We start from the raw sequence: 13,224 nt of genomic DNA on the forward strand, positions 1-13,224 counted from the left end.
TATTTCATAACAATATTGGCACCACAATCAAAGCATTTACAACTTGCAGGTTTGAAAATATAAAAACTTGATGAAAATGAGCCATTAACATTACATATTTATGAACCCTAAAACCAAGTAACTCTAAAATCAAATTTTCAACTCCTTTGTATTCATGCAAGCCTGTAACAGTAAAGCCAAGTGTTTGTAGCTTCCATATTAACAATTCACCTCCTGAAAAGAGGAAAATTCTTATTAAGAGGAACTAAGAAAAAACCATTAAAACAAAAAACACATTAAAAAAGAAACTAAGACAAAACATTTCATTCAACAGTGAACCATCCATCTCTTTAATCTCTATTTTATGGTCTATCTCTTCAACCGTACACTTTCTTCATTTTCATTAAGCTTTTGGGAAACCCTAAATTTTTTCATCCCATATTGCAATACAAAGTGAGAGACGGGAAAGAATTAATCAAACTTAGTAATACCATGAAGAGAAATCGACAAGAAATAAATAGTGTATCCTTTAGATTTATCAACATCACTAACCCATATCACTTGCCTATGAAACCAAGAACAACACAAATAAACAACCACGAGAATGTGATTTACGAATCTGAAAGAATGAGTGAATATGCCAGATACTTACTTGTTTGTAATGGGTGATTCACGAGGAAGATTGGCGAGGGCTATGTCGATGTCGGGTTGGACGCGCATCAGTTCTTCACTATTTTCTCCCTCGATGGCTGGATCTTCGGTTTTCAATCGTAACCATAATTCTATTTCTTTTTCTCTTTTTTTCTTTCTTTGCTTGAATTTTGGTGACTCGACAACAGATTTAGGCTTTCAGGGAAAGAGAGAAGGAAGGGAAGACGAGAGTTTGACATAATGAGGAGGAAGAAGAGAGAGAAATGATTTTGAAATGAGAAAGAGAAAGGGGTAGATGAGAAAAGAGACAAGTCATTATCAGAATTTTTGAAATTTTTTGAAAAAGGAAAAATAGAGGAAAACTATTACAAATGGGGTTATAGTTGCCACTTGGCAAAAACCTTTGTTTTCATTGGACAATAAAAGATATATTTAGTCAATTACATAAAAGGACATGAATTAGTATGAATAAAATTTGAGTTAAAGGATAATATAGGGTATTTAGTGGTATGTTCTAATCTTAGATAGGTAGTTGATTTTTACTACACGTAATTATAAATAATATTCTTTAAAAATAATAATTATAAGAATATCATTTTAAGGACTATAATTTTAAAACCTGAAACAAATGCACATAATTTTATTTGGTTTTTTTCTTAATAATTACTAAGTTCTAAGAAAAATTATAAGCACATGTTCTCCCAATCATGTCCAATTAGGGATGTGTTCTCCAATATGTTCTTAACTATAAGAGAAATCAATGTGGAGAAAATTTGATCAAAACCCAAATAACTTATATGTCAAATACTTGTGAAGAAATCAATGTAGCAGTGAAGAAAGAAATGTGGGCTCACTGTCTCCATCTCTTTCCCGATAGTATCATCAGTACTCAATTTGTAAAATAATTGTATTTGTGACCGACATTGCATTGTAAAAATTACTATAATAAATATAAACTGATATTACGAATTTTACATTAATATTTAGGTTTTTTTTATAATAATAGCTTTTTTTTTTCTCTACTCCAATACTTATTTATTATCTCTACCCTAGTATTCTCACTGGAATACTTTGTTTCAAAATTTGAGGTGTCTCTCTTTTTAAATACTCATTTATTATTTCAAATACAATAAATATTCAACTAAAATAATTTATATTTTAAGTTTTATAAAATCGAATGCTCGTATTTTAAAAAATATTTCTATAAACTGTTTATTAATATGTACCTTTGAGGCAAATGTTAGCCTTTGTCAATTTATATTTATAGAATTTTGTGTTAAAGGTTGAGAGTATGTTTGGTTTAAATGAAAGGAATGGAAGGGAGAGAATGAGAGGTAAGGGAAGACTTTTTTTTTAAATTATATATATATATATATATATATATATATATATATATATATATATATATATATATATATATATATATATATATATATATATATATATATATATATATATATATATGTGTGTGTGTGTGTGTGTGTGTGTGTGTTTGGTTCAAACGAGAGGATGGGAGCGGAGGGATTTTGGTTAAAAATATGTTGGTTCACAAGGGGAAAGGAGGAATTTTATTAATAATTTTTATCCTTATAATTTTATGGCTAAATATCCTTTTTCGTCTCTTATCTTTAGCTCGGTGTCCAGTTTAGTCCCTTAATTTTTAAAAAGTCCAAATAAATCCCTTAACTTTTTAAAATTGAGCACTTTAATCCTTCTGTCAACATTCGTTAGTTACTTTGTGTATTTAATATCCACATGTGTTATTAGCATTGACGTGGCATATCTCCATCATCAAGGTCATATAATCCTAGCAAAATTCCAAAAAAATTCCCTCAGCCTAGAATCGAAGTACACATTGCTCCCATACATGAGAAAGTACAAAGGCCACTTAACCAACATTATAACTCATACTTTTCGTAATACGCATTGCTCCCATACATGAGAAAGTACAAAGGCCACTTAACCAACATTATAACTCATACTTTTCGTAATACGCATTGCTCCCATACATGAGAAAGTACAAAGGCCACTTAACCAACATTATAACTCATACTTTTCGTAATACGCATTGCTCCCATACATGAGAAAGTACAAAGGCCACTTAACCAACATTATAACTCATACTTTTCGTAATACGCATTGCTCCCATACATGAGAAAGTACAAAGGCCACTTAACCAACATTATAACTCATACTTTTCGTAATATGTGATTACTTGAATGATTTTTTGGATCTTGCAAATTGAGGTTTATTTGTTCAACCAGCCAATCAAATAGACATGTATATATAGACTTTGCCAAAGCATCTCTTGCATTACTAGCCTACGTAATAAAAAAATGTAACATTTAAGACAAGCCTAATGCATCAGTAGGGTGCACAAGTATGCTTAATATTTAAATTTTCAAAAACCAAATGGGATGGATATCTTAGAAGGATAACTGAATTAATTTATAAAGCATGAAAGCATCTAAAATTTCTATGCAGCGAAAATCATGTATCAAGTGTAATAATATATCATCAAACGTAAGCATGCTCGAGTTACTATATGATTCTTAAATTGTACCTTCATAAGGGCGGTAAATCAATGATTATAAATCAATAATCATATGAACAAATATTGATGCAGATCAGCTTTCGAACTATCATATCAAAGAAATTGAGAAGAAAATAAATATTTTACTCACTTAAACTCTATTTTTCAGGCCAATGCCATAGCCAAGTAGAATTATGAGAATGGCCAGACAGAAAATAATAACGTCGGTTCAGCTAGTTGACCAAGACGCATATGAAGAGATGGACAAAGGATGCATTCTCGGATAAAAATACTGAATCCAGTTTATCATCCATAATTCATGTTTTACAGAAAGATACCAAACTTATAATTCAATAACATACCCAGTTTTTGCTGGTGTTATTGTTGGACCAGAGGAAATTGAAAGTGACGTGAATGGTGTTAATGGAGATTCGATTGGACCAAACTTATAATTCAATAGCAGATCTGGTTGTTTCATTCCATAATTATGCAAAATTTCACTCTTAATTATAAGTCAGACAAAAAAAACCACACAGGAAATGGTAATGATTGAGAGAAATAGAATGAATTAGGGAAAATTAGGGTTTTGGAATTTGAACGATTAGGTGAACGTGAAGAAAAAAATTAGAAGAGAAAAAGAAAGGTATTACTCTTAACAAACAAATCTCATATCTCTTGCAAGGTATTTGGGTTTCAATTTCTGGGTTCTTAGTTTCGATTTACGGATTTCTTCAGCAATGGTGTTGGAAAATGTGTGGCTGCATTGAGGATAAAATGCATTTGTTGCATTAGAAAACATATGGTTTGTTAGTATATATCTTATTCGTAAAACAAACAAACAAATATGATGTACCCAAGTGGTAAAGTACCTATTCAAGTAACTATGGGGACCATGGTTCGATTCTTTTCAATGACATAATTTTTTTGGAATTTTCGGGACCCTTTGATGAACTTATGCCACACGTGCACACGTCAGATGCCACATAGTAAAAAATTAACGTCGTTTGTGAAAATCAGATGGAAAGGACCTAAATGACACCCTTTGAAGACATAAGGGACCACGTTTGTGAAAATCAGATGGAAAGGACCTAAATGACACCCTTTGAAGACATAAGAGACTATATTGGTCTTTTTAAAAGTCAAGGGACTAAACTGGACCCCGAGCTAAAGATAAAGGACGAAAAAGGATATTTAGCCTAATTTTATATATGTGATATGATATTCAAAGGTGAAAATTTCATAAATATTTTTTTGGAAATAATATTTATAATATTTAGTGATTAAAAAATTATAACTTATCACATAACGTTAAAAAAATGAGTACACTTGATACATATTATAATTCTCGACGCAAAATAAATTATGTGTTGATAACAACTTTTGAATACATAAAATAAATTATTATTATTATTATTATTATTAAATATTTATATATATTACTATATAATAGATTTAAAATTTTAATATAAAAAACGATTTAATAGAATACATAACAAAATTAGAAAAACAATTAACATAACTTAAGATAAAAATAAAAGTTATAATAAAAAAAACTTACACTACAAAAAATGTTCTCTGCAGCGACGTGGATTACACGTCGCAACATGCAAAATCACGTGGCAAACAAAAAGTAGCGACGTGAGCATTTATGTCGCAGGAGCACGCGTGGCAACATTGTAGCGACGTGGAGACCACGTCAGAAAGTAGCGACGTGACTCCCACGTCGCAACAGGATTACATAGAAAACATCCCACTGCACACACAGCAGGTGTGGCAGGTGTGGGGAAGTGTGTTTGTTGACCAATGTAGCGACGTGTTTCCCACATCGCTACATTAAATGCTTTTTTTTTAAAAAAAATTTATTCACGCTAGATTTGTTTTATTTTATATATTTTATATAATTAATTAATATATAATAAAATATAATATATAATAAAATATATATAATAAAATTTATATAATAAAATCTATAAAATAAAATTTATATAATAAAATCTATAAAAACTAATTTATATAATAAATTTATATAAAATAAATTAATATAATAAACATTATATAATAAATTCAATTAAATAAAATTTAAAATTCAAAACTAATATTTTAATGAATTAAAATGTAGAATATTTTACATTAAAAAAAATTTAAAACAAATAAAATACAAAATGTTTTTAAGAGGCATCATCCGGAAAATAGTTATCCGGATTAAAATCATCAGCCACCCCGTCATCCTCCGGCTCTTGAGGAGGAGCATTACTGTAATTTCCTCCTCCTTGCATAAACCGTCTCATCTGCTCCTCCATCTCAGCTTGCTTCTTCATAATTCCCTCCATCTGTCGCGCATGCTGCTCCTCCATATCAGACTGCTTCTTCCGCATCATCTCGATCTGGGCCTCACTTTCGCGTCTCGCCAATTGCCTTACTAATTCAGTTTGTTCCTGTGTCAGATTTGGTTGACGCGATCCACCCTCTCCATCCTGAACTCTTTGGAACAGATTACGGTCACCAGATCTATAGCTGGACGCTAAATTTCCAGCCCCAAAAAAGCAACCATTAGGCCCTTTATCTTTAATAACGTCACACCAAATGTAGTGATCAACATCCGCGTTAAGCGGCTCCCCCTCTGCTGGCATGAATTGAGGATTATTTTCCAGAAAAATGGCAAGTCGTCTATCATATTCTTCCTGCACAAATATTCAATAAAAAAAATTAAGTTAAATATTTAAATGCATATTTAATGATACTAAATAAATATATACATATTATAAATTAAAATATATTAAAACGTTGCCACGTTATTTTCACGCCACAACTTATGATTTGCCACATGATTTTCACGTGGCAAATTATCAATTGCCACATGAAATTCACATCACAAACTTTGTATCAATATAAAAAAAAATAAACAACGTAAATTTCACTTACAAGATACATCCTAGTGCGCTCGTCGACAACACCTCCCGATCTCCTTGTCCGGGTCCTCGAAATCAGCTCAGGCATCAATGGTCTTCTACCCAACTGCTTAGCCTAAATAATATAATTAAAAATAATTAGTAAATTATATTATGAATAAAGAAGTAACTTAAAAATTTTAAAACTTTTACCAATCGTCGGGCATGCTCGGCGGTGCTAATACTTCCAACTGTGTTGACACAACCGCCCTTTTCAGATGCCCTCATCTTCTTAAAGGTTTCTGATTTAGCCCGGAATTCTGGAGTCCTCCAATATATTACAAGCTCCTGAAAAACCTCCTCGCCTATCCAGCTAGGACGGATGCCGTGAAGCTCATAATTCTCCCTTACTCGCCGCAGCATATCAGACATTCTTTTAGAGCATCTGGTATTGAAAACTTTCTGAACACTTTTTTCACTCAAAGGATCCCACACACATTTCTCCTGCAATAATGTTGTATGACATTAAAATAAAATGTTAAGTAATTATAATGAGAATTTTATTTAAATAACTATAACTAAAACAATAAATTAAATGCATAACCTACATAAATAACAATACCTTAAACATTCTAAACCATTCATCTTTATTTTTGACGTCCCCATAGCTCTTAAAAGCTGATTTATACATCTGCTGAATTATATAGCTAACAATCCTAGCAGCAGTCCGACTCGGCGTAAAACTGAAACAAAAAATGAAAATGTTAGATATAAATTTATATAAAAAATGAAAATGTATACATATATTAAAGTTTTTAAATAGGAAACTTACTTGCTTCCTTCGGGATGAATCCAAAATCTACCGTTAACGACATGAATCTCATCGGGATCATCCCTCCCACGAAGATCAGCTCCGTCTATCTCATCAACTGCCTCATCAACCTCACGGGCTGGTACATGTGTGGGATGTGGGGTGCGTGAGCCTCCAACCTGTGTGGGGCGTGGACTAGGAGATCGTCCAGCCTGTGTCGGACGTGGACGGGGAGATCGTCCAGCTTGTGTGGGGCGTGGACTAGGAGATCGTCCAGCCTGTGTCGGAGGTGTACTACTGGATCCTCCCGTATGCTGAAAGGAGGAAGTCATCTGCATGGGATATGAGAAACCAGATCCTCCAGTATGCTGGAAGGATGAAGGCATGCCAGTATGGGCGAATGGAAAGCTGGGCGGGGGCACACCAGTATGTGTGAATGGAAAGCTAGGTCCTCCCGCCTGCTGGAAGGACGGGGGCACACCAGGATGCTGGAAGGATGGCGGTACCGCTGAGTACTGGAAGGATGGCGGTACCCCAGACGGGAATGTGTGGGAGGAGAGTAATGGGGTAAAAGCCTGAGTACTGGCTAAAGACATATGATCAACACTCTGAGGGCGGGAAGACACGGCCATGGGAGGCGCCTCAGATACTACTATCCTCGGACGTTGGGACTTCTTACCACTATCTTTACTCTTAGGTGGCATTTTACCTATTTTATTATTCATCAACACATAAATATTCATCAACACATAAATATTCATTAACACATAAATATTCATTAACACATAAATAGATATTTAATAGATATCCACTAACACATAAATAGATATTCATTAACACATAAATAGATATTCATTAACACATAAATAAATATTCATTAACATATAAATATACATTCAATGTTTAGTTATTCTTCATCTTCGCTATCCACATCATTCTCTTCATCATTCTCTTCATCATTCTCTTCATCATTATCTTCGTCGTTCTCTTCGTCGTTCTCTTCGTCATTCTCTTCATTGTTGTCATCGGATTCAAACTCTTCATCATTCTCTTCATCCACATTATTTTCAACCAACAATATAGATGCATCAACTTGATGTCCCTCAACAATTGTATCAGACAAACTTGTAATGTCTTCAGCTGCAACCACTTCATTAATTTGATCAACATCATCAACTTGATAGGCAACATCTTCTACTTGATCGCCATTTTCAATATGACCTTGCGGTTTTGTTTTTATTGCAACACACCATCCTCTTTTACGTGTCACAAATGAAGGATAAGGTACATAATAAACTTGCCTAACAATATTTGACATTATGAAAGGATCATACTCTTTGTATTTCCGGTTCATTTGAATCTCAACAGTACCGTATGACCTGTCTATTTTTGTGCCTCTACTTGGATCATACCATTCACAATAAAACAAGACAACTTTATTTTCTGAATCCATGTAATGGTATACCAACTCGTAGATATGTTTAATAACTCCATAAAAGTCATCTTCACCACCATCTGTAACTCCTTTTACAAATACACCACTGTTTATGGTTTTTTTCCCTTCGGTCCATGCCTCAGTGTGAAACTTATATCCGTTCACGAAGTATGTGTGCCATTCATTTGCGCTTTGGATAGGGCCTTCTGCCAAGTTTCTCAAATGGAGTATTTCTGGAGTTGGTGGAAACACGGTAGACAATCTTTGCTTGAACCATAAGGGAAATTCAGCATGAATGACACCGGATGTTGATTGTACACCGGTACTATGAAAATAGGCATTGTTAAATTCCCTACAAAATATACACCATAAGTTAAATAAGTTTGGTATACAGACATTGTCAACAAAGGTAAAAAAACTATTGGGTAAACTTACTCAAGGTATTGTTTAACTTCGACGCAGTTGATCAAGACATGGACATGTGCGGATTGCATTTCTTTCTGGGTTAACCAATGCACACTCTTTTTTCCAGAAGGTCGACCTGGAAGACCGAATACTGATAAGGTGAATTGACTCCTCTGGTTGACATTTACCGGATTCCGTATGGTTCTAGGAGTTAACATCAAGTGATTGAAATAATGACTGCAAAAATGTGATGTTTCTCGATGCAGGTAATGTGCACATATAGAACCTTCAACTCTTGCTTTATTCTTCACTGATCGCTTTGAATCACCCATGAACCTTTCAAACGGATACATCCACCTATATTGAACTGGTCCACCAAGAAAGGCTTCATATGCAAGATGCACAGGTAAATGTTCCATTGAGTCGAAGAAACCAGGCGGAAATACTTGTTCCAACTTACAAAGAATGATTGCAATGTTTTGGTCCAACTTCATGATGTCTTCCACATTTAAAGCTGACGCACAAATATCTCTAAAAAACTGACTAATTTCAGTCAGTGGATCAAGAACATGTTTGGGTAGCGAGCCAAATGCAATTGGTAACAATTGTTCCATGAAAATGTGACAATCGTGACTTTTCATTCCATGCAACTTCCCAGTATTAGGGTCAGCACACCTTGATAAATTTGATGAATACCCATCGGGCATTCTCAAATCTTTTAGCCATCGACAAACAGCTTTATCTTCTTGGGAAGTCAAAGTGAAACAAGCCTTGGGTTTTAATAACTTTCCATTCGGTAGAGGCTTCAACTCCAACTCTCTTCTGTTACACCATTTTTCCATGTCTTGTCTGGCCTTTTCATTATCTTTTGTTTTGCCTTTCACATCCATCACTGTGTTAAATACATTATCAAAAAAATTCTTCTCAATATGCATAACATCTAGATTATGGCGCAACAAGTTATCCTTCCAATACGGGAGGTCCCAAAATATACTTCTTTTTGTCCAATTGTGCGTGACTCCGTATCCTTCAATTCGGCATTCTTTGCCAGTATCTGTAAATTTTGGTAGCTCACTAACTTGTTACCATATAGCCCATGGTGACAATCGAGGCGGAGGCGAATCTTTCACTCGTACATCTTTTTTAAAGTTTGTCATGTTTCTTCTATAGGAGTGATTTCGTGGTAGGAATCTTCTGTGACAGTCAAACCACGAGCTTTTCCCACCTTTATCCAACGTGAACCCTTTGTTGTTTCCCATGCAATGCGGACAACCCATTTTGCCATGCGTACCCCAACCAGACAACATGCCATATGCTGGAAAGTCGTTGATGGTCCACATCAAAGAAGCTCGCATTCTAAAGTTTTCTTTACGTGATATATCATAAGTCCATTCTCCAATCCACAATCTCTTCAAATCATCAATTAAAGGTTGTAAATACACATCAATTCCTGCTTTTAGACTCGAAGGTCCTGGAATGACGCACGTCAAAAACATGTATGGTTTTGTCATGCACATCTCAGGAGGGAGGTTGTAAGGGGTTACAATAACTGGCCAACAAGAATATGCGGTTCCCGACCCTTGGACATAGGGAGTAAATCCATCCGAGCATAATCCAAGCCTGACATTTCTAGGTTCTGCGGCAAAATCAGGATGCATTCGATCAAAATGCTTCCATGCCTCGCCATCAGATGGATGCCTCATAGTGCCTGGACTTGTGTTATTTGTGTGATGCCATGTCATTTGACTTGCACTGTGCATTGAAGCAAACATTCTTTTTAACCTTGGTATTATTGGAAGATAAAACATGGACTTTACTGCTACACGGTCTTGATTAGTGTTAACGGCTCTACTGGGAACTTTATATCTTGGACTCTCACAAAACTTACATTCCTCCAACAACCCATCTTGAGTACCAAACTCATTGTCGTAGAACAACATACAACCATTAATGCAACAATCAATCTTTCTTACTCTTAAGCCCAACTTCGACACCAACTTCTTTGCTTCATAAAATGTTGTAGGCAAGTTGTCTTTCATTGCAGTTGAGTCCAACATCATCTTTACGAAGAATTCCAAACACTGATCAGGAACATTCCAATTTGCCTTGGCGGCCAACAATCTCACACAAATTGATAACTTTGACTCAGACGATCCATCAAACAACGGCGTATTCATCTCATTCAACAACTGATAAAATTTTTGCGCTTCCTCATTCGGCAACTCTTCCCCACCAAAATCTTCAGGCTCATCATAGGTCACGTTCACACCAAAAGCATCCTCAACCATGTCACCAATCAGATTAAAGTTTTCCTCATATTCCACAGGCGGCCGACTACTTGAAGCATGAGAGTTGCTAGTCTCTTGTACGTTACTAGGCAGTTCTTCACCGTTAAACGTCCAAACCCAATAATTTGCAATGAAACCCCTTCTATGCAAATGAGCTGTTATTTCCTGTGGGTCACTAATTATTGGTCTACATTCACATTTAAGACAGGGACACCTAACTCCTCCTTCGCTTCGACATAATTCCTGAGCAAACGCCCAACTTATAAACCCTTCAACTCCTACTATGAAATTGGGTTTAAGTCCCATTCTTCCTGGAAATGTTCTATCGTACATCCAACTACGATAATACCGATAATATTCCATACTGCACATTTATACAATCATTGTCATTTTGAGTTAGAATACTAATCAACTTGATACTATTCTTAGACGTATACTAGTTAATATTTACTATTCTTAAAAATATTATTTAATAACAATACTACTAATATTTTTAACTACACATGTTATATTGAACCTATGTTAACCATAAAGTTACTATTTTATTAACTACACATTTTAAGCTACACATATTAAAAATATTCTTTAATAAAAATACTAATTTTAAATATTTACTATTATTAAAAATATTATTTTATTTTAAATTATAATATTTTATTTTTTATTTTTAAATATAAATAATATTTTGTAAACATAACTTTTACACTCATTAAGATTAATATGTATATTATTTTTAATAATAATTTCTATTTTTAAAAACAATAATATATATTACATATAAAACATATTCTATTAGAATTTTTTTAATAAAACTATTTTTATCAAATATATATAAAAATGATGTATTTTTAATTATAGTTTGTTTATCTTTCTATTCTTCAAAAAAATAACTTATTTTATATAAACATAAAAAATTCATAACTTATATGTATAAAGTTATTTTCTTGTTAATATTTTATTTTCATAATCCATAATATAAAAATATTATCCTTTTATTATAAACATAAAAAGTTAATTTCTATATATGTAAAAATTAAATTTATAATAAAAATTAAATTTTATATAAATATTTTAATAAATATTCTATTTTTTTATAATAAAGTATAATATACCTAATAAACAAAAATATATAATAAACATATCTAATAAACAAATATATATAAATATAGTATAATAAACATATCTAATATATATTCTGTTTTTTTAAAATATAGTATAATTACTCATTATAATAACTAATATATATAATAAAAATTAAAAATAAAAACTTTATAATATACCTAATAAATAAACATATATAATAAACATACCTATATATATATATATATATATATATATATATATATATATATATATATATATATATACTACAACAAATACAAACACAATATAACAAACACAATATATACAAACACAATATATACTAGAATTTTATAACAAACACAATATATTTTCAACAAATACAATACCTATTAAACAAATTTTATAAACAAATTAACATATATACCTATTAAATCTATTTAATATATACTATAATACACAAAAATAACTTACCTCTTCTTCAATCTACTCCTCCTTCTTCAATCTACAACCTTCTTCAATCTACTAATTAACCTATACAAAAAAAAATCAAAAATTAACAACAACATATATAATAAAATTATCAGAAAATAAACAAAATATCAAAATAATATTAACTACCTTTGATTCAAAAAAAGAATTGGGATTGAACTGATTAGGGAGAGAAGGGTTGGATTTTAGGAGAAGGGTTTGGGTTTGCAGAGAAATGGTTTTTGAGTTTGCAGAGAAAGAGTGAGAAAGGGTTTGCAGAGAAAGAGTGTGAAAGGGTTCGTGAATGGTGGTGGGGGGAAGTGAAATGGTTGGATTAAAAGACAATGTAGCGACGTGGAAAGCACATCGCTAGTTGCCACGTGACATACACGTCGCAACATGGCAACGGTCACATACACGCCTGCAGAGCTGCCACTGTGTCACATCAATGGAACGTTGTATTTGAATTTTAAATGTAGCGACGTGGTAATAACGTCACAACCAAATTTTTCATAAATTTGAATATTCCCCCCATTTGAACGTTATGGGGTGTGGTGAATTAATTTATGTAATTAATGTAGCGACGTGTATCCCACGTCGCAACTGTTTTTCACATTACCCCATGTCTGACTTCTAGTCACTTTAAAGCTGTAAAGTTATTTATTATTAAAATATAGGTGGCG

General features: G+C 32.9%; 1 protein-coding gene across 1 annotated transcript; it reads right to left on the reverse strand.

Annotated features, from left to right (window-relative positions):
• Nucleotides 1-450: 450 nt before the first annotated feature.
• On the reverse strand, nt 451-6,682 carry LOC131611036 (uncharacterized). Its single transcript, XM_058883162.1, has 4 exons — nt 6,265-6,682; nt 6,086-6,187; nt 5,474-5,844; nt 451-544 (listed from the first exon to the last, which is right to left on the reverse strand). The coding sequence occupies exons 1-4, from the start codon at nt 6,481-6,483 to the stop codon at nt 451-453; spliced, it is 786 nt and encodes a 261-aa protein (XP_058739145.1). The 5' UTR covers nt 6,484-6,682.
• Between the last annotated feature and the right edge of the window lie 6,542 nt (nt 6,683-13,224).

Source organism: Vicia villosa, linkage group LG6 (genome assembly GCF_029867415.1).
Source record: "Vicia villosa cultivar HV-30 ecotype Madison, WI linkage group LG6, Vvil1.0, whole genome shotgun sequence".
NCBI classification, from domain to species: domain Eukaryota; kingdom Viridiplantae; phylum Streptophyta; class Magnoliopsida; order Fabales; family Fabaceae; genus Vicia; species Vicia villosa.